The 23864-nt window shown below is 42.4% G+C and overlaps 1 protein-coding gene across 3 annotated transcripts in view; it reads right to left on the bottom strand.

Moving 5' to 3' along the window:
- Positions 1 to 23864, bottom strand: part of dennd1b (DENN/MADD domain containing 1B) — a 123745-nt gene that overhangs the window by 84446 nt on the left and 15435 nt on the right. For all 3 annotated transcript variants that reach the window (XM_059340317.1, XM_059340318.1, XM_059340321.1), the window contains exon 3: positions 14736 to 14779. In XM_059340317.1, the coding sequence (XP_059196300.1) occupies positions 14736 to 14779 (44 nt within the window). The remainder of the gene's footprint in view (positions 1 to 14735; positions 14780 to 23864) is intronic.

Below are 23864 nucleotides of genomic sequence, written 5' to 3'. Positions count from 1 at the left end.
ATAATGCAGGCAAGATGTTCACTGTGATGGATTAGCTAACTGAAGTTGAGTTTTTGCAACATGAGTTTTTATGCCATGTGGAAATATATAGAAATCAATTAAAGCTAGCAATGTAAAACATATTCAAACACCCAAAACAGCATGGTATGCTGCACATCTGCACATATCTGACGATTCAACTGTGAACTATGCATAGCTAATGTGTACAAGTTGTCTAAAGACGAGGGGAGAGAGAGATCTCAATTATTTTGTTCTTTCTAGAGAGTAAGCACCCCGCTCCAGACATGTCGTCGTTTTCACTCAATATCTGTGACACCACTGTTAATGACAATGCATAAAATATTACAAGTGCAAAGCCAGAGCATTTCACACTGGCTTGAGATTCAAGCTGGTGACCTTTATGGTGAAACTTGGTCAACCACTGCTATTCCTGCTGAAGAAATCTTGGGAGAAAAAGGGTCACAATATTTAAGCTACTATCACAGAAATTCTAACTAGTGTCAATAAGCACCATGTGTACGTTTGCAAGCCAGGCAGAATCTGTGAAAAATACACAATTAAATAAATATTTTGTCAAGTTAGGAAGTTGTCATCCACTGAAGAAGACGGCAAGATCCACTTAAAAGCCCCAGAGAAAGCTTGTGAATGGATCTTAAGTAAAATATTTTTATGTCATTCAAACTGCTAACTTTTAGCTTCAGTCACTACACACAATTGAGCTCTACACACCATGCTTAAGAGGTTTAGGTATGCCAAATGTCACGACAAACACAGGGTACGTCGTACCCCCCATGCAATGCAGCAGACAGTGCAGTGCAACCGTCACTGCTAGTTTCAGTCTGACAGTTGTCATTTTTATACCCAACAATGCCCACCGGTGTGTAAGTAGCAAATGTTCTTATCCCTATTTGTGCTATGGTTTTGGTTTAAAATTAGATGTGGTCAGGCGCAATGCAATCTTGAGGCTGCGCCATTGACCAAAAAAAAAATCTGGTCCAAAGTCAATGGTGCAGTACTTTCTTGCAGTTCAAAGGGTGGATTATTCAGATAGTAAAACTTCTGTTGATGTCAGAAGACAAGGATGCACTAAGTGCTACTTTGTCCCACGGCTGCTTCACCTCATGGAGCTTTTGTGGATTCCTGCAGCTCAATCAGAGGGTCCGCTTGCAATCTTTCCTATCCGTTTCCTCATCAGAAAACCAAACGCTTCTCCTGTGTCCCGCCATTTAATTATCATGTAGCATGTGCAAGTGCAACTAGCTTTTAAAGGGAACTGGAGATGACACACCTATTATTAATAAAAAGACTAAATACAAACCACTTGCCCTTCACGTTGCGCCCAGACTACGTGCAGTTTAACTAGTAACAGTGGCGTTCACGCACCCTGAATCCACTTGCGCCATTCACTTTAGAACATGCGGCATAGATTGTTTCAATAGACCCCATAGTCTCAGAAATTGATTTACAGCTGACTCCTGCTCAAAATCTATTCAAAATTCATTTCTTCTTAATTACGGCGACTCCATATAGCAATATGCTGTGCACCGGCCGGTCAAACACATAAAAAGTTCACATTAATAATGTCACACCTCACAGGATATTATTATTCATGTTCATAAGAGTATTTCCCAACTGATGCCTTCAAAAGTATGGAATCAAAAGTATGCTTTAAGGTAAAAGTTGAGAGAGACGGGTTCCTGTTTCAATGTTTAATAAGTGCAAGAAAACCAGCGAGTGCGAAGCTATCTTTTCCATATGTGTCAAACATGCAGTATAATGGAGTTTTAAGGCTACAGTGGTTTGCAGCAGGCAGGGACCCTGGTTATCCAGCCAGCACTTCAACAGTATAATGACATAGTCAGCAGGGCTACTAACACATCAGCGCTGGAAACCACAGTGTCTCCACTCACCCTTCCTTCACCTCTTCCTCCCGCACGCTCTTGTGCCCTCTTCATCACCTCCTCTCTTCCTTTCCTTCTCTCTCAATCCCTCCATCCCCCACTCTCCGTCCTCTTTCACCTCCCTCCTAAACCCCCTGTCGTCATCTTGGATTCCCCCCTTCCTGCATACCCCACCTTTTCCTCACCCTTACCAACACCCCTCGTCCCCCCTCTCGCCCCCCTTTTCCCAATTAGTCTGTCTGTGTGCAGCTACCCAGCCGATCTCTGCCCATCCTGCCGGTGCTGGTTCGCTCACCCAGCCCCTCTGGCGAACATGACAAAGAGAGATCCTCAGTATTCAAACAGACACACACTGCTTTCAAATGCCGAATGGCAGGGTCGACCTGGGTGCAGCTTTAAGCAAAATATTCAAATTCTCAGCCTTTCTTTTTTAAGAATTTGCATGGATATGCATTCATTTGCAATATGTAGAGGCACAAGGACAGCTGAGCCTTGGTTTTAGAGAGAGAGAGGGGAAAAAATAAATAATGCAGAATAAAAATGTATGATGGTATGAAACCTTGATTGGGTAGACTGGTGGATTTAAACTAGGAATAAAAACACAAAGTCACAAACAAAATAACATGAACTGTAATTTTTGGCAGCAAATAACTGATGAACTGATGACTATTATCAGTACTTTTACTGGGATAAGGAACCCAGTTAGTCTGTGATCTAATATACAGTAAACAGCGAACTTCCTGAACAACTTCCTGTTTCCTCACTGATCTCCAAACTGCACCAGATACTGAAAGGTTACTGGGTGTGATACTATGATGAGAAAGACAGACAGAGAGGAGAGCCTGAAAGAAACACAGAGGTAAATATATTAAGACGTGGAAAAGAAGTGAGAGTGAGGGAGAATAGATCAGCTAGGGAAATGTACATATAAAAAGAAGATTGTAAAAAGTTTAACATTGTAAACCCTAAACAAAAGGTAGCACTGGTTTTCCATACCTATGTGCATTAACATGACTTAACCAATAAATATGGAAAGGGCAGAGATGAATCTACTGTCATGTTATAGACTGCAGCATATTAATCCAATGCTTTACAAGCATCAAACAATCTATATAAGCAACTTCTTCCAATAATGTTAAATGCCCACTACATCTTCCTGAACAATACCATTATTTCCCAAGCCCAAGAAATAAATGTCAGTACGGGAAACTGGAAAGTGTTGCGTGAGTCATATTGTAGCTTGACCAAAGAAAGGAATGAATGCCACACTCTGACGATGCAAATGTGTGTTCAGGGATCATGTCAGAAGAGAAAAAGCTACAGGTTATTTCCCTGTGTAACAGCTACTTTTGCCACTAAATGACAGTGTGAAAGTGAAGCAGAGCTGGGCAAAAATAAAGACAATTCTCAGGTGAGGATGAATGTAGTAAATAATTTGTCTTCAATTAATATCAGATTGATTCCTGTATTGACGATCATAAGATCATTCTCATAAGATACGCAATACATTAACTGGGACCACATTTGAAAAGAACATTATTTCAAAGGTTTCATGGTTAAATCATCTCAAAACTGCAGGTAGAGTGAAACTTAAAGATGCAGAGTAAGAGAAAACAAGACAAAGGCAAGGACAGACTGAGAGAGACAGAGACAATGACAGACAGACACACACACTGAGACAGGGGAGATGGCTGGGAAGCCAGATTTAGAGATGGAATTAAAAAAAAGCCTACAGAATAGTGAGGAGAGGAGCAGAAGAACAACGGGCAGAGGCACAGGCTCCTCTGGCCGCTGCAGACCTCAGACCCTGCAGAGATTCCTTTCATTAGGCTTTAATAGTATGCTGCCGGCTTGCCATTCTGACCTGCGCTCTGTGCCAGTAATAAGAACGGCCTTCAAAGCCGGACCAAAGCAACAGAGCTGCTTGAGAGGGGGGAAGGTGGAGGAGGGTGGAGGAGGTGGTGGTGGTGGGATGATGGAGAAAGGTGGAGGGGCACATGAGCCGATGAGGTGCACTTTCAAATTGACATGGGGGCGTTACATTTTCACATCCTTGCTCACTCTGCCCAGGCTGAGTGGAAAGGGAGATGGGGGAAGAGGGAGTTTTGTCTTTCTGGATTTTTTTTTTTTTTACTCCCCTCCACAAGTTTCTGTTCCCAGTGACCCCTCTGCTGCAGAGTGTCTGTGTTAAGGCAGGTTATTTTGGTTAACAACAGTCCCATGTTACCAGAGCTCCACCAGGAGGTGTTGGAGGTGGCAGATTGATCTTCTGGCCTCTTCAAGCACATGCCAACACCTGACAGGTATATGTGTCCTTATATCTGTAAGTGTACGAGCCAACTCTGTAGCAAGAAGAAACCCTGTTTGCTGAAAATATTTGTCATTTTCAAATCTGCACTTCTGGACCCTTAAGGACATCGCGGGTGCCTAAACCAAGGACAAAATGAAGACATCAGTTTGGCCCTCCTGTGAAGCAAAACATTTCCACTGGCCTCAATACCTTACAGACCCCTTTTGCATAGAAACGTCACTAGAAAATTAGCATCCCAGAAGCCATTGCATTTACCCTCTGAGTTGTCCTTGCTCAAGTTTAATAAGGGTAGGTAAAATGTTGCTTGGATTGTACTTTTCCCCCTCTTTAGGCTAAAATGCACATGTAGAATGAATTCATCAATTTGTGTTAACAAGAAGGATAACATCCCCTTAACCTCCCACTGTCCAGCCCCAAACACAGCCACCCGTCTATCAGCTGTTAATGAGTCACCTCTAATATAACAGCATTCCACTGGGGTAGCATTGGACTACACGCATTTATTTTCAACTTTTTCCACAATGGATGTATTTATTTATGTTATGGGGTGAGGGGGCATATTGCTTGGAGAATAAGTATATGGCGTCAACAATAACAGTGTGCATTATTCTAGTGCTAATAACCTGTCCTGCTGATGTCCTTTCTACATATCACAGATGGGCTCAGACAGGGGAGAGCGGCAGTATTATGCCTCTGCCGAGATCTTCCACTGAATATATTACCATGTGATAGGGGGAGATGTCTCACTCCCTAACACACACACACAGACACACACAGACACACACAGACACACACACACAGACACACACACACACGTAGTGTTGGGCCAAGAGAGCTGCATATGCCCCAAACATACAAGCATGGGCTTCATTAATGAAGTGCCAGGAGGAGAGGGAGAGAGCGCGTGTGTGTGTGTGTGTGTGTGTGTGTGTGTGTGTGTGTGTGTGTGTGTGTGTGTGTGTGTGTGTGTGTGTGTGTGTGTGTGTGCGTGTGCGTGCGTGTGTGTGTGTGTGCAGTGAGCAGCCGGGGGGGATTTCCTTCTTTAAGCTTTCAGCTCCCACTGGGCTTAGCTCGACTGTATGAACCCTGATGTGGGCCTGCCTCTAACACATGGCGTCACACACACTCACTCACATACACACAAAGAATGTATACATTGAAGCTCAGCAGGAGGGCAGCAGTGCAACACTGGCTCCTAAACATTTGGCTGCGGACGTCTCATTGACAGATGTACATGGAATCTAGCGGAGGAGGTCAGGTCATCGCTGCACCCTCCTCTTCCTCCTTCTCCTTCCCCTCCCGCTCTCCATCCTTCTCTTCTTATTGCGCAGCACCCCATTTGTTCTGCCATTGCTTCCATCTCCGTCTCTCACTGGTGGCTGCTGGTTGTGCCATGTATCGGGCAAGGAAAAATGCACGCCAATTAAGCCACATTGTTTAATGTGTGATAGCGTTGTTGGCAACAGCAGTATGTGGTAAGGGTAAGGCTGGCATCTGATACCGTAAATATGAGCTTCCTGGTTGACAGAGACAACCTGTTTCCAAGTGTAGATGCACTCTTTCTTTCTCTGATTGCAGCCGTAATACTGAGGGAGTTTGGCAGCAGTCAAGTATATAATATACAGTGCATTTTGAAGAATATACACTGCCGCATTGCACAAGTCCAGCTTGCATACATACAACAAGCAGCTCTGACAAATGGCTGCAGAATCTAAGATCATTATGAAAAACAAGGCTGAATGATGTTTAACCACGTGACAAGCAGTCTCTTTGTTCCTTATTCTAAAATCTCTGTTCCCTTACTGTGGCCATGTGTGTTACACAGTAACATATCTGTTTAACAAGTGCTTTAAAGGAAACATGATTACGCTTAAACTTTTTTAAACTTGTTTTATCATCTTTATCATTGCCACTATCATTGTTAAGTAGGTAGGAACTAGTTTAGTACACATTCATCATCTATTTACTGCTCATTGCAGTAGAATCAGTCTGTCCTGGGAGTAGAATGGAAATGAAGCCAAAGTACATCTGTAGCTGAATCCAGTACTGTCCACCTGCAGCTTGGGGAAACACAAGCAGCCAACAGCTCTTTACTCCACTGCCAAAACACACCACCACTTTCTTTTCGCCGGTCACTGTGCTGTGCTGGAGAGATGTGAGCAGCGGGGCGTAAAAACACTTCCCCTGCTCTCCTCTTCTCTCTCCACCACCCATCTTCTCCCAGGAAGCCAGCCCAGAGGTCAGCGCAATCAGGACCCATGAGCAACAAAGGGCCCTACTTAGGCGTCCAGCTCAGTGCCCGAGCCAAAGGCCAGCTTAGTGGGGCGAGACTGTCCATTAGGCAAGACCCTGGAACACCCCAGGGATCTGAGGTGAAAAAGGGTTAGAAAGAAGAATAAAAACACTATCAACCCAGACACATACACACACATATTCTCAAAGACATACACAGATCATATGAGGCCTTGTTTGACACTGCTGTCAGGGTGCAGTGAAGGAGAAAGACGAGACCCTGTGACATGCTGAGATATCACACACATACATGTACACAAATACATGCACACACATGCGAACACACACACACATTTAAGTCTATACCTCTCCACACACAAAAAAGATATGAATTTCCATTTTTTTCATCTCTGTTTCACACACCTCACGCCTTGCTGTTAGTTTCACAAAACTGGCTGTAGAAGCAGCCAAAGAGCTGGCAAAATATGCTCATTCTCAGCAGCTCATGACAAAATATCACTACATATTTGTCTCCTATCTTTTTGGAGGATGGGTGGGGAAGGTGGCCCTTGTGAAAAGACTCTGGTCTTACACACTGAGGTGTTGTACTTTTCTCTCCAGCATCATCTTCTTCACTGCTATCAACCACCCACTGCCTTCCTCTGTAAAGCACACTCAGCATACATAAACTTAGCCATGTAAAGCATTACTAGGTCATTGAGGTTATCACTTACTACTTTATAACTGAACCTTGGAGGTCATGTTTTTGGCTTGTTTTGCCTAAAAAAAAACTTTCGGAGCTGATCGAAAACACATAGCTGATACAAAAATTTTTTTTTACTTGGGGTAAGGGTTACAATACATCTTTTTTGTAGCATCCATTTCGTTAGGGTTAGGGTTTACCACATCACAACTTAAAGCTCACAAACACTCTAAAGTCGGAATGACTTCCCAACTCGGGAAATGGGAACATCCAAGGAGCACATCAATGCACAATTGGCCTTGGTGGAGGTCTGTGTTTTCAGAGTGCCATTCCATTTGGCAGTGTTTCACATCTAAACTTGTCAATTTCTCAGTAACTGTTGAAGCAACCAGATCATTTGAGTGAGGACATGAGGGGTTTGTCACCCTGAGGCTACCAAATTTACCCTTCATACAACAAAAATATGTAATTTTTGGGATTTCTGCAAATATAACACTGCACCTTCTCTCTGTCTTGCACCTTTTCTCAATTTCTTTTCCATTCTGTGACTTCACTTGCCTTTCACCGTGCCTTCATCTTCCTATATCATCATCCCTCCAATCTCATGACTTCTTCACTTCCTGTCAACCTAACCTTCACCATTTCTTTTTGCCATAAGTCATCTACCTCTTATTCTCTACCTCCTTTTTTCTTACATCTACCTCTCCTATTCTATATTGCGTCCTCTATTGGGTGTTACACAAGGTCTCAACTTAGGGCCACATATAATTGCCTTCAAGTTAGCATCTCTGGCCCCCTGCTATCGGACCTCCACACACCCACCTTGGGTCCTTGAGCACCACTCTCACCCACTATCTCCTCCTCTTCTCGGGGTCAACACTCAGCCCCCTCTGAGCTGCAGTCACCAATAATGCCCACCAGCTCCTCTCCTTTACCTCAATCCCTCAGACCCCTGCTACCTCACCCTCCCAATCGAGCCCCCTACCCGCCTCCCCCACCCAGGGCCTGTCCAATGCTGCGGCCACCAATCACATCATGTCAGGCAGCCTGTCCTGATGGAGCACAGTGTCAGAGCAACACTCAGAGTTGCCAAGGTTGAAGCCTCGAGAGACCCTCTGCCTCTCTTCTTCTCTCTCTCTTTGTCTGTCCCTCCCTCTCTCCCTGTCTGGCTAGTGACACAGTGGGCTTTTGAGCTGAGATGGATATACAGGACTACGTGAACAGAAAATTTGCCTAGCCTAAGTTATGGCATCTCAAAAAACTTGACAGTGGTTAAAATTAAATAAGCACAAGGACAGGAACTTTTATATGTATTTATAATTGGCTACAGACTATATTTTCCTTATTACCATGTATAATTTGCCAAACACAGACAACATGACATTAAATTAAAACACTCGGCTACAGTGTCATGTGAAACAAGGAAATATTTTTACAATCCAAAACACCTGCTGTATCTGTATCAGATATTGATGCAGGTCCAACTGAACCAAAGGGCAAAATATTTTCTTCTAAGCTTGGGTGCAACACTTATACAAGGAAATATCCATCATTTAAGAGCTACAGATACCACTTACTCCATCTAACTTAGTACAAAATTATATGCAGCCTCAACACATGAAGTGCTATAAATACGGTCTGTGACTCAGTTTTTCTCAACTGGGGAAACTCTCTTTGCTACAGCGAATGCTCTCTTCACCACCTACATGTTCCGAATGCAACAAGCTCATAAAAAAGGCCTACCAAGAAATGTAGGAAGTCACAAGAAAATTGCTCATGTCGAGGGGAAAAGTACATGACTACATTTTTCACAACACAAGTATCGGAGCGCAGTAAATATCACAAATTGATTTATACATAGCAATGTATATGTCTGTATCAAAGCATGGGTTTCCTTTTAGGATGAAATCACACCAACTTGGTATAAATGAAAAACAGCATGTTATACGGTCAACTCCATGAAGTATGCAGCAGGAAGATCAAAGGTTCCCTATTAAAATGTGTGGAATGGCCACAGAGAGTTAACATCAACTTTAGTTCATAGCTGAGAGTAAAATCTATTCATTATTCAATATTTCCTTTATTTCTCTCAGGATATTATGCTGCAACCAGGCTGGCGGTTTATGTGTAATTTGCAATTTCCTGCAACAGTGTCTTTAGAGGGGAAATATGAGATAAGGTGTTTGGAAACGAGAAGGTTGATGAACCGACAGGGAGTAAGAATAGAAAGGGATGGAGGGGATGGAGGGATACTGCAAAATAGAAAGATATATGGGAATAAATAGAGATATAAAGGTGGGAAAGACAAGACTGGAGGCAGAGAGTGAAAAATAGTGAAAAGATTAACAGGAGCACCAGGAGGTTGACCCAGAGTGACGCATAATGATGATATGCCAAGAGAGCAAACACAACGTTATCTCCCTGCGTATGCATGTGAGTGCATGCATGTGTATGATATGCAAGTAAAGTGGAGGGGAGCAACTCTTAATTGTAGGAAGGAATGTGCAAGAAAGCACAATAGAGAGAGATAGAGATGAGGAGTGTTTTACTAGATAGAAACTAAAAAGACGGTCAGAATGGGGAATAATCAGTGTCCAAAGAGTAAAAATCCCATTTAGTTTCCGTAGAGCATAAACAGGTGACAGTAGTTGTGTTTCCATCCAATTATAAAGCACAAACTTATTAAATGTCTCAATAACGAAAAGCGAATTAACGGCCATTTTTTATCAGCTGCTTTGGACCAAATAAACTAGGCTACAGAATAGTTAAATCCAAAGATAGCAGTTTATGTCAGAACAAAAACCCAGTATCCTTGAGGATACAAGTACCACTTAAATTTTTGTTTTAAAATCGAAATATAAGGACGATACCAATATATGTGGCCATGGTTGACCAGTTTTCATCCACACAGTCCCTCCAGCAGTAGTTCTGTGTCCCAGTTAATATGAATTTCTGCTGAGGAGTTATAAAAACAAACAAAACAAATCAAAAAAATTTCCCAACACATATTTCTCCAGATGAGGGAATTGATGATAAGGGAATTGATGACAGAAGTACACTGAGTTTCCCAGGCTTGAAGCCACACCCCCTAAGGTATTTCTTATTCTTATTTATTTTTTTCCCCCAACAATGCTTTATATAATTTGTTGAATTTTTGTTCACTGATGTGAAACCCCTTGTATGTTTTGCCATTCATTTCTATACAAGTAATTTTTTGTCATAATATAAAGATATATATGACAAAAAAATGACCTGCATATCAATAATAACCATGTCGAGTCAGCGCAAACTTCTCAAACTTCAAATGAGGTGGAATTTCAAAGAAGGAGGTTATTCCAAGTGGGGTGGAATTCAGACCAGGTGAGTAAGACTTAATGTACATGAGCCTTTGGTATGATGGGTTTAATGATTTACATTACACTTGTTTGTGTAACTTGTTCGGTAAACCCTTTAACTTCACGGTGGGCTGACAGCTGTGAAAGTTAAATGCATGGAAATGACATCATGATAACCAAGAGCTGGCTAATCCAACACATAATAACTGGATTAGTGTTGCAGACAGTAAACTTTAAAAAAATACGTTTTTTTGTTGGGCAAGTAAGCAGTCTGTAGAGGGGTGTATCTGTGCAAGTAACTTAACATTTTTAAACAGTGTAGAGTTGCTGACTATCTCAAGTTTTCAAATTGTCGTCTGTTTGTGGAACTTGCTGAGTGTTTATCATATTATCCTCTGTTCTCTGCAGAGGAGTGGGCCCTCTATACACCAAAGTGTGGTTAGTAAGAACTAACTGGCAGAACCATTTTCTGTATGTGTGTGCGCATGCATGTATGTGTACATGCATGTGTATGCGTGTGTGTGTGTGTGTGTGTGTGTGTGTGACAGCACACATATGTGTGTTCTGTCTGCTGTGTTTTTCGCACAACTTTGGGATGAGATCTGAGAGGAAACGGACAGATTTCCATCTGTCTGCTTCATTTGCAAAAAAAAAAAGCCCTTCTTGCGATTCAAATATATGCTTTAGCCACCTCTCTCTTGCCCTCCCTATCTCTCTCTCTCTCTTTCGTCTCTCCATCTTTCCCTCTCTATCCAAGTGGCATCTGTGGATGACCAGGGCATCAAGTCTCAGGGGCTGAGGGAGGAATAGGGGGAGCAGGAGGGAAAAAGAAAGGGGAGAAAGAAAGAGGGAGAGAAAAAGAGGGAGCAAGCGCCTCTCACTTCATATTTCCCCAGCACCACCCCAGCGTGCCAGCCAGCCTGCAGTCTGTTCTCCTTTGAGCTTTCTATTCTACCACAGAACAGAAAAAAAATCAATTCATATTTCCATAATCCACACTCCTGTCTGTCTGCATGTCTTTGCCTCTCCCCCTACTTCCATCCGTCTCTCTTTCTCCGTCTTTCTGTCTTCCTCTCTCTCTCTCTCCCCCTCTCCCCTGGGGTAGACTAACCCCTCCACCCCGATCCTACGGCCTACAAATGTCATTACGTTGAGCAACAATAACGGCCTAAACAAAAGGAGGCCTTGCTCTGAGCTCTGAGCCCCTCTGCGGAGACTGTTGGCTGCTGCTGCCATATGTTGGCCAGCTCGGGCCACAGAAAGAGATAGAGACTGTGGCTACAGAGGACTCCAGCCTTCAGCCCCACAAAGGAGGAAAGCAGCCCTAATCCTGGTAATGAGGCCCGTGAATACAGCCTTTATGTATACGGGGGAAAGGGCCAATCCCTCTGTACACAGCACGCTAACTAGCCATCTTAAGGGCCATCTTATCCACACAAACGATCTAGTCAACAACAGAATGAAAGAAAAGTAACTTGTGGAGGGGGGAAGGTGCTTAAAAGACAGACATGTCAGAGAGGAAGGATGGAGCAGGCCCATGACAACACATACAGTATGTTTACACTATTTTTTTCCATCTCTCTTGGGTTCCGCTGCTCTTTTTACTCCTTTTCCTTCACTTCCATTTCCTGTGCCTACCTCTGCCAGTGTGTAATTTCTTGCTCACACTCTCGTTCCCTCACTCCCTCTACCTCTTACTCTGATAGCATGCTCTGGTTCTTGTGGGGCAGGCAGACATCGCCTCAAGCATCTTTCTACAAGCCCGTTTATTCCTCAAAGTGGATCAGAGAGGCAGGAGAGCTGTTTTAACTCACTGGCTTGGCTGCTGTGTTGAGAGATAGTTAGCCTACGCACATATTGTTGTCTTTCTCACAGTTTTTTTTTCTAGTTGTCCATTCTTCCCTTCAGCCATTGATGTGTAGTGATGTGCTCCAGGACCTGTTCTGGCCACAATAACAAAAACAATATGTGGCATGTCTTGTCTTGTTTGTCTTTCCTATCAAATCTCTATCTTCTGCCATTCTTAGACTAACTAACTGTAGAGTGGACACACACAGACACAGACACACACAGACACACACAGACACACACACACACACACACACACACACACACACACACACACACACACACACACAGAGCAGCAAAAAGCAGGAGTCATGGAGCCATCACATTTTGGAGCAACAACAGGAGACTGAGTCAACCTAATCTACCTACAGCGTGATCAGCACAACATAGAGTTTAATATGCATATTATTACAGGCTGTGTGATTGTTTTGATCAAGTTGGATCTAGACTGCTGTTCTTTGAAGGTGAAGCCAGAAAGAAATAACAAAGACACCCTGCTGAGGTGGTGTATTTTTTAAGGGTAAAGAGCAAGGCTTTTAAATAAAAGGGATATCAAATCAATTTAAATTATTCCAAAGATTTTTTTTTCCATATGTATGTTTTTTTTGTTTTTTGTTGCTGTCATTTTTAATGTAAAACGTTTTCTTCTACATTTATTCAATAAACATATTGTTAAAAAATATACAAAATTAAATAAGCAGTCCATTGGGTCAATAAACATTTCATAAGCATTTGGCCAACAAACAAAAAAAAGAGAAGAGAAAACAATGGATGCACTTTTTATCTCCTGATAATAACATTAAGCATTACTTCAACCAGCCAGTGCTCTTTTTTCCCCCCACATTTAAAATCTGTATACCTCTATGTGTGGAACTCATTGCAATCACTTTTATGTAAGGTAACGTGAAGCCAGGGGTTGCTTTGGCAGAAGGAGCTGGGTTGGCAGCCTGCCATGACTGGATGAATGTAACTGATAGCAGAAACACTGAATCTTACTTATCTTAACAAACTACAAAGAAACTGGATTAAATGTGGATCGACACCTGATCTGCTTTATCAGGTCAGTGTTGGCCTTGATACCAGTCTGCCAAATCAAATCTGTACATCCCTTGAGAAAAGGCGTATCATACAATATTACCCAAACTGTAACCTGGAAACAAACAGACTTTCTGGTTAAATTTTGTCCCACTGTACTTACTATAGGGTGCCACAGCAATGAGTTCTTAAACCAGGAAGTAAGTTAGCATTTTAGCGCCCTGGGGTCTAACGTCTAAAAATCAATGAGGATTTTGAATGGGTTGGTGGTCAGATGCCTGAAATAAGGTTTGTAATTAAGACAAGCTTAAGAGCGTTTTGTTGTTCGACATAGTGGTTGTCAGGGACATTAAACGTTATCATGTCGGCCAAGGACAGGAACTCTCTCACTAGTTCACCTGAAAGACTCTAGTCGTGTTTTTCAGTGCCTTTGCAAACTCTTGCAGATCATAGATTAGGTTAATAAACAGTTTATTAGGCTACTGTTTCGCTATCTTATAAAAACAGCAAGCTGGTTAGCTGTCCTCATCAAAAGTGTGTTTATTCAAGAATGCAGACTAGTGGGAGATACTGAGGTGTACATAACCGTGCAATGACTGGTTTATGAGGAACATGGTGTTCCAAAAAGAACTGCAAAACAGCTGCAGATTTTGCTTTCAGATTGAAAATGAACCCAATAACGCTATAAATGTGAAACAATAGGAAGTAGACACAGTAGAACAATAAGAGAGAAAGCAAGGGATACAAAGAGAGAGAGAGTGATACGGAGAGAGAGAGAGAGAGATAGAGAGAGAGAGGCAGAGAGAGAGAGAGAGAGAGAGAGAGAGAGCGAGAGAGAGAGAGAGAGAGATAGAGAGAGAGAGAGGGGGAGAGAGAGAGAGAAACAGAGGTGTGCATTCCTGTCACGGTTGCATGATAATTACTGATTCGTCGGTTATTGAAGACCTGCTCACTGCTTTTCATTACCAGCAACAGACGTACAATGAGACAGAGAGAGACAGAGAGGAGGAGGAGGAGAGGGAGAGAGAGGGAGAGAAGGAGAGGAAGCACTGATAGGGATGAGGAGGAGACTGGTGGTGGTGGTGGTGGTGGTGATAGGTGTTGGAGGGGGGGTTACCACAGAATGGCAGGGAGGGTGAGTGAGGGCATTAGGCAAGGAAGGGAGATGGGAGAGGAGGAGGAGGTAGAGGTTGTCTGTAACAGTGAACGACAGAGAGAGAGAGAGAGAGAGAGAGAGAGAGAGAGAGAGAGAGAGAGAGAGAGAGAGAGAGAGAGAGAGAGAGAGAGAGAGAGAGAGAGAGAGAGAGAGAGAGAGAGAGAGAGAGAGAGAGAGAGTGAGAAAAGAATGAAAAAGCAGAGTGTGTTCCAACCTGGTCGGTGTGGTCCTGGGGGAAGCTCCACAGCACGGTTGGATCTAGAGGTAATTGACAGACAGCATTAATCAGCGGGTGAGAAACACACCGTCTTCGCTAGCTGCCTCAGAATACATACATATTAATGAGAGGGGTGGGGGCAAGGGTGGCTGCTGCGAGTCTGTGCACGCACACACACACACACTTTTACTTATATACTCACACACACAAACACACAGTAGCGCACGGTAAAAGACAAGAGAGAGAGTGTCTAGGCGGTATGTGCTGTAAATATGCTAATCTATATTCTCAGTGTAGATATGATAGCTTATATTATACACCAAATCATGCACGTTTAAGAAAGTCACATCAACACATAGTATAGCTTATTTGCTTAATTATTCCTACATTGAAACAAGCCTCGCTGTTTGCTGGAGGGATGTAAAACCTAAGCTAAAAGGTTTATCATTAGAACAACATAGATTTGTGAGTTTTTTTTTCTCTCTCTCCAGTAAATAACATTGGTGCGAAGGCATTTACCAAGTTTTTGATCGACAGGGTATTCACCAATTGTCAATTACAAACCAAGTCAGTTATTGTGCAAACAGAACATTGGCTTGTATCAAAAGCTTTAAAATTGCCTTAATAAATGGAATACTTTGGGGGTTTTAGACTGCTGATCAGACTAGTTAAGAGATCTTAGGATAAACCTTTTCTTCTGTGGTAAGATGTGATGAGTATTTCTCATTCATTTTTACATACGACTACATACAACTTGATTTATTCAATAAACAACTGACAGATTCATCAAGCATTGAGTATTATTAAGTTGCAGTCCTGGAACAACCTAAAACTGTGTTTCAAAGACATTCAAAAGGTTATTAATGTTTTCAAGACAGACAACAAACACGTCTGTATCAAGTTCATCAAATATGGTGCTGGCAAATTTATATGAAAATAAATACACCAAACTGCACAAAATAAACATTTCATTTTCCTTAATAAGCAGCCAGTCTATTGTTGCCTAAGTGTCACAACATGCTCACCAAAACACAAGATTCGCACCTCGCAGGCTTATACCATGTGGTTGAAAGGAAACAGCCACTGAGCCACAGCCTGAACACAGGGGTCTCTGGTAAACATGGCTTCCACAGCTCCAAGGTCACCCTGTGACCTCGGCTGAAACAGCAAGGGCTTGAAAAGATGAGCTCTTGCATGCCAGGTTCACTGTCATGGACCTACAAAAGGCCCACATTCTCTCAAACACCCCCCCACCTCTGTCTACACAGAGCTGGCGGAGAAAGTGACACACCAAATCTTTAGATAGTGAAGATAATCCAGTCATAAAAACAATGACTGAGTTCAACAGGTTGATTAAGTCTCTGTATTGAAAGATGTATGGCCATTTTAATGCAAGCTAAATTTGTTTACGACCCTGCTCATATGCCCAAAAAGATTAATGCAGACATTTCTGAAGCCAGAGGAGAGGAGCCCTACCTTAGTAAAAAAGGGGATGCAATAACACACAATGTGTGGAGTAGCTTCATGGCTAACACACCAGGCCATCTGAGAGAAAAAGGCATACAATGGACAAACGGATGACGGGACGCAGCAGAATCCATCATGCCTTACATAATCCTGTTGGATAATTTCATGGGCCCCATCTTGAAAAGAGCGGCACAGAAAAAAAAGCAGTGGAGCTCAAAGCTCTACACACCAACTCCAACCGGACCCCCCCCCCCCCTACCCTATGATCCGCCACAGTTAGGGCTATTTTATGCTGATTTACTGGGTGAGAGGATGGGAACTGCTGCTGCAGTGTGATACAGGACAGAAGAAAAAGGAACAGGAAGAGAACAGGCTAGGGGGGTTCAATGTGTGGAAATTTTGGCAATCATGCCTACTTTCTGCCTTGATTGGCCAGGTGTGGTAGGTATATAAAAAAAAAACAGATTTAACAGCACTGTAAAGTTAAAAATCCCTAAATTACCATTGTCCATGCTCATGGCTGAACCAATGGGCTCTATGTTGGCAGTACAACAGAATTCAAGAGTTCATATGTGAACACCAGATGTGCCAATCAACATTTTTCCCAGCAAAAATGTAGACATGTCATGCAGGAAAGCACAGGTCTCCTAATCATTGCTTCTGCAGGCTTGTATCAAGTGTAATGAGTATCCAGCAAATACCCTAATACTTTATTTTCCCCACTTTTAACGGTAGCCACCCTAATAAAGCATTTACTGATCAGATTTTCTGACATACTGAGACCAAGATTCAATATAAAAGCTGACAGTTGAAATTGAATTGAAGGAGTTGTTGACCACTTACGGCCCCTACAGGTCAAAGGAGAGAGGGTTCAGCAATCAATGACAATATGAACCAATCAATAAAATATATATTTTTTTATGAATTGTGAACCGCCCCCAACCACGAGGGGTCTTTCTCTAATCAGACATTCATAAATGTGCACAAAAAGTAATAGGCTGTAAACTGATAGCTACAGAAAGACAGATTGAGAGATGGATAGACGGATACAAACACCACGCATGATTACCTCCGGACATGCTGGTGGAGATAATAACTTTAGTTTTGGCTGAGAATAGCTAAAGGTATGGCGAGATAAACAGAAACAAGAAGTCACGGTCCTTCTTTGGGGCTTGAATACCATGTATAAAAGCTCTGATATAACATCTTGTTGCATTACTATGGACTTTATATCAGCAGTCCTTTTCCAATTTTCCACATTTCTTGAACTTTAGTATGTGCAATTCAGTATGGAGTCACACAGGAGAGATTGGTGGAGAGGTGGAGGAGAGAGAGAGAGAGACGAGAGAGAGAGAGGAGAGAGAGAGGAGAGAGAGAGAGAGAGAGTAGAGAGAGAGAGAGAAGAGAGAGAGAGAGAGGAGAGAGAAGAGAGAGAGAGAGAGAGAGAGAGAGAAGAGAGAGAGAGAAGAGAGAGAGAGAGAGAGACGAGAGAGGATGAGAGATGAAAGAGAGAGAGGAGAGAGAGAGAGACCGAGAGAGAGAGAGGACGAGAGAGACGAGAGAGAGAGAGACAAAGGTAAGGAGGCAGAAAATCAGTGAGCTGTAACAACACACAGCTGAGGACATGTGAGAACTTCAGAGCACTACCAAACACCTTCCTTTATCATTCAGATCTCCTCTTCCCCTCTGCAAGCTGGGTGCACTTTTTCTATCCAGCAGGCTCCTTATTGTTTCCGTTCTGCTCCACCTCCACATTTCTCTGCCAATCATTTTTTCTCTTACTTCTCTTTTCCGCTGTCTTTTTCTTTTACATATCCCCCCCCCCCCCCCCCCCCCCAACTTCAGCCTCAATTTTGGCTCTTCTTGCCTCAATCAGTTCCCCGTGCTTGCCTCTGTTTTCTATTTCTTCCACAAGCTTTCTTTCTCTTTAAACTGCCCTCCCCTGCAGCTCTCTGTCCTCTTCACTTCTGCACCCCCTATTTCTCTTCTTTTTTTATTTTCACTCTCTTGCATTCTTATACCCCTCCCTTTGGACGTGCTGGGCGTGTGGTGGACGCAAGAGGGGGCCTGAAGGGGGTTAAGGCTGAAAGTTGAAGGTTACAGAGGTGAAGAGGACCCCTGCTGCTCCACCAGGGGACACAAATGTCACCATGACAGATCACACACACACACACACACACACACACACACACACACACACACACACACACACACACACAAAAAAAATAAATAATAAATTAATAATAATTCCTAAATACTGTCACATGTGGCAAAAAACTTAGTAGTAGGTGATTTGCTTTACAACACATAAAAATATTTGAGGTGCAAATGACATGCTGGGAATTTTCAGCTTTTAAAACTTGATCAAAATGTTGTCATTACTTGGTTTCGTCCACAGAAAATGCATTTCTGTCTGCAGCCTCTGTGGGATCTTGCATTTTCAAAACACACGCTGTGACTTTTACAACTGCATTGTATGAATGCTTTGGCTCGCTCACAATGATATAAAACACTTTCTGCATCAGCTGTCAGTTACAATAAAAAATGTCAAAGTTAGGACACTAGCGATGCCATATGCAAGCATGAGTACATAAACCCACACACAGTTAATAACAAAGTAACACCTACACTCCTACTGCCATACAAAGAGTATAAATAACAAATGCCAATATGCAATAACTGTACTGAAGCTTTTAACATTTTTTTGAGACTAATCAACCACTTTCTGCATTTCCAGGCATCTGCCTACACTGCCTGCTATAGTTATGGGCATTTGGAAGAAACCTACCATCTAAAACGTTAACAATCAATAAATCGATTAATCGCTGCATGCATACATGGGTAAAATAAAAGATATATTTACAGTGCTATGCAAACGGCTGTTTTGATCACGGACGCTTTTATTTTGAAAGGACGAAAAGAGACTTCCTGACAATCGTGAAACTAACTCAAGTGAGATTATACTGTAAAGATAACGTCAAGGGGTTCAATGTTTTATGTTTTAGCCCCTGAAGAGGCATGAGGTTAGTTTTCACATTAATCTTACATATTTAAATGTGTTTTGTGTTTAAATAAGTTTTGGATAAAATTAAAACCTAGTAATTGATGCTAGCAAGGTTTGATACAGTAAGCCAGTTTTCTCAAATTAATACTCTGTATAATACTGTATTTCTGTGTGTTTTATAATTGTTATTGCAACTTTCAGTGTGCCAACTGTAGCTTTATCCAACGTAATTCTCAGCTCATTGGCTTATTCACGTTCGGCCACAGAACTGAACACTTGGCTGTGTTTCAGTTCAGTGAGTACTGATACAGTCATTGATAAAATTTAAAAATACACAGATCGATTAAAAATTCCACGTGATCGACCAAATTCTTAACGACCATTAATCTATCATCGATTAATTATTCCCATGCCAACCTGCTACCCATTTGTCCATACATCTGTCTCTGTTAGGCCTGCCTGCATGATGCATCGCTTTGTTAGACATCAGCGTCTCCATCACCTATCTCCAAAAAGAGGATTCAAAATGTGTTTATTGTATTTCCTACAGTTGACAAAATCTATAAAGAGCTGTTGCAAACAGTATAAAAACAGTCCGTTTGATGTGACACCAGTGGCAGCTAGAATGACAAGGGGAAAACAACCTATAGCATATTTCACCCTGGTGGAGCGTAAACAGATCTAGTGGGTGAGAATTGAATTGAAATCACCTATCCAGAGTTGGATTCCTCCATTCACACCCCAGGAAATAGAGTGGAGGCAAATGTGACAAAAAAAGCTCAAGTAGTGACCATTGGTCTGTTTGCAAATGCGTACTGTACAAGTACATGCATGTTTACAGATTGATAGCAAGCTCAAGAGTGAATATTTACTGTATAGTAGCATGTCCATTGATCTCTGAGGGCTTCAAGCGTGGCTGACCTCCAACAGTCACGATGGGGGCAACATGCAGGAAGCCCCTGAGCCGTGACACAGATACTAGGGAGGGAGGGGGGTTGCTGGTGGTAGATATGGTGAAAAATCAATGTTTTGGCTATTCCTGAGATGCCTGTCTTTACAAGTCGGAGGAGGAGTGAGCGAGGAGAAAGCAGGGTTAATAGGTGAAGGGTGCTGGGAACTGAGAGCGGGGCAACAGGGAGAGAGTGGGAGGAGGAAGGATGAGGTGAGGGAAGAATTGGACGGACTGCCTGAGAGTGGGAGGTAGAACTCTGCCTCTCTCAGCTGACACCTCTCCCTTCCTACTGATGCAGGTGGATCATTAAACGTGACGGGATTAAACAGAATAAATTAGCGAGATATATGTTCATCGAAACATGAGAGACAAGAAATAAGCCTACCCCTTCATTTCTTATTTCTTCAATTCTCTGCATAAATCCATGTCTACTGGCACATCCAAGTAGGCTAAAAAAATGAAAAATGTTGGCATCTTCGTCCTGGCATAAATCTACGCTTCTTGGGATTTCCAAGTAGGCTAAAAAGAAGCTGTTGGCAGAGGATGTCATTCCTAATACTGCCCTAATGCTGCTGGCTGGAAGAAAAAGTTGGCGCATAACATCAGTGTGTCAGAAACCTCGCACTGCCCAGCGCTGCACGGCAAGTTATTCAACTTTAAGCCATTTTGTCACTAAACTAAATAAACTTACTTACTTTGAATGACGTAAAGCCTAATAAAAATAGCCTTTGCATACTACTGGGAAAAGCATATGATGAACATGAAATACACCCACAGAGCAGAGGCCTGTGTTTGTGTTTCTATAGGATCACCTTAGCAGCTCAATAACAGTGGCCTGAATGCATGGTTCTGGCTTTAAGATTTCAGTAAAACACAAAAAGACCTAACCCTAAATCCAGTGTGAATACACATTTAGATGAAAGCCTCTATTTTATAATTCTCTATACTATGTGAATCAAACACAGACTTAGAGCCCTCATGGCCATCCAATGTTCTAAAGGCATAAAAAATGCACTTTTTTCACCTTATTCCATGAACGACTGAATGTGTGTTGTGAGTGAATAGGGGGCCTGTTTGTTAAGAGAGGCCAAATCCCATATGGTGAACAGCAGCTCCTCTGGTGAGAAGAGAGGCTGTGAAAGCCACCGGCAGCCCCTCTCCTCCATCCGTGCTCCGGAGATGAAGGGATGTAGCGCCTGCCTCTCCTTGTTCCTCCTTTCTCTCGCTCCCTTTGCCTCTTCTCCTCCCCCTTTCTTGGCCAGGGGTTAAACTGCTGCACTCTAACCTCCTTGGCAGTGATTTCATTCACTCCGTTTCTCTCGCTCACTCTCTCATCTCTGAGAGAGATTTATTTCACAGTATGTAGTGGATTAGGCCCCCCTCGTACGCCCTCGGACAAAAGCATTGTTTTAGCACTAGCCTGTTCGCTGTAACGGGAGGAAGCTACCGCTACTAAGCATCCACAATACGGCCATTGTGGACGCAGGGCTGGAAGGACCCTGCCTCGGAGGCCGTCTAGACTTTGAGCCTGGGCCGATTGGAGAAACAGAGGGAGAAAATCCCATCAGGCAGTGGAGTGAAAGTTAACTAAGGTAACCTGCTGTGAACCTGATGAAGATGTCAAGCCAACATATGGTAAAAAATGTCTATTGTCAGAACAAGGAGCTTTCTTCCCTCTGAGGGAGGGTACGGTGGAGGAGGAGGAGATGAGGGGTGGCTAAAGAAGACTGGGGGGGTTGCACAACCTAAAGGAAGGAATAACTGTGGTGGTCATCGTTTTACTTCTGGATCAGTAGCCTTATTCTGGCCGGGAGGAGGCCCAACCCCTACACTCACAATTAAAGGAGTAAGCAGATTAACTGGCATCTTTCAAAGGCCAGGAGAAAGAAAAACACACTCACAGACGTTTAAGACATTTTTTTCCTCTCTTTGCGTATCGGGGCTCAGACTGCTCACTGCAAATGGCATTACATTTCATGCTGATTTAGTGAGCAGAGGTTTCGAGAAAAGAGAAACTTCTTAAACGATGATATGGTCCTTAAGTTTACTCGTACTGATTGGTCACACCGTGTTGTTACAAATGAGGACTGGGGACTGACAGAAATAACGAAAGCCTGAGGTAATTCAAAACCTGCCTAGATCAAATTAGATTTATTAGAATTAGAAAGTTTCTTTAGCTTGACATTAAGTTGGTATGTAAAACTTAAAGGGACCGAAATCTAAAAATACATATTTTTCCACTTATCTGCAGTGCTATTTATCCATCTAGATTGTGGTATATGTGAGTGTTGGAGATATCGCACATAGAGAAGTCAGACATCTCCACAGATGATATCTCGAACACTAAGATACGACAAAAATATGAAGATAAAAATATGTATCTTTAGATTTGGGGGTGAACTGTCCCTTTAAGTTAAGGGTATATAATTTCTTCTTAAAGGCACAAGCAAATAAATAATCATATTGGTCTAGATTAGGTCTGGAAATAGGTCTAAATTTGCAAAGGAAAGATGCATTTTAATTCCAATGCTTGAAAATTTGAATAAAACAAAAAGAAAACAACCTCTAAAGGTAGAACCTCCTTTACCAGCCAAAAAAAAATCAACTGGCAGGCTTCACATGTGAGAGATGCTGGCCTGGGGGATTTCTAAGCCATTTCTACAGCTCCATCTGAAAAAAAGATAAACAACAGCCTCAGCCACTGGAAGGAGAAGAAAGAAAGAGCTGCATGGAGATGATGTGACCCTATTAATGCCACATTAGTTGTTCCGTCTTCCCAGAAAAATGCTTCAGTGGGATGAGCTGAGAGAGAGAGAGAGAGCGAGAGAGAGAAGAGGTGGAGAGAGAGGCAGAAAGAGAGGAGTGAAAGCGATACTGTCTCCAGGCTAGTTGGGATGCAACCCAATTTCACAGCTTCACGAATGAGTGGCACAGCATATGGATGCAACCTTTGTGACAGCCTCTGTGTATCACCACATATCAGCGCTGATATTCCCAGTCAGATTCCATACTGGTCCAACATTATGTCAAACACTGGCTCCGCATGACTGCATCTTCAACACAGCACACAGGCAGCATGTTTGTTGGGGGGGGGGGGTTAGCCTCCTAAGCTAAGAAAAACAAACGGGTATCTCCCTAGACAGACTACCCTCCGACTCTTTCTTCACTGTATTATGTTCAGTTGCTGCAGAGTAACAGAATCAAGTGCTCACATTAAAGCAGTAATGTGCCCTAAAATCTGAGCTATAACCTGGAATCTGAGATATGACCCAGATATTTATTTCCAAATCGAAAGAGGAAAAGGAGTGTAGGCTGCAAGAGTTTTCACTGCAGCAGCAGCACAGGTTGTTGGCTGGTTGGCTTAAAAACCAACACATACCTTCACATAATCACATACTTCTCTCCATATGGTTCAACCATCTGCCTCGGTCAAGAAACTACATCTATATAAGCACTGTAAATGAATAACTCTATTATTAGGCTAATACAGATAAGGGCTTCAACTAATGATTATTTTCATTGTTGATTATTTTTTCTATTAATCAATTGGTTGTTTGTTCTATAAAATGTCAGAATATTACATATATTCACATTTATGAAGCTAGATTCAAAGAATTTAGTTTTTTTCCCCTAAAAGAATTACTTAAACCGACTGATTATCAAATTAATTAATTAAACTTTCAACAACTGATATATTAATCAA

This window comes from Centropristis striata, chromosome 9 (genome assembly GCF_030273125.1).
Source record: "Centropristis striata isolate RG_2023a ecotype Rhode Island chromosome 9, C.striata_1.0, whole genome shotgun sequence".
NCBI classification, from domain to species: domain Eukaryota; kingdom Metazoa; phylum Chordata; class Actinopteri; order Perciformes; family Serranidae; genus Centropristis; species Centropristis striata.
This window is presented reverse-complemented; position numbering and strand designations above follow the sequence as displayed.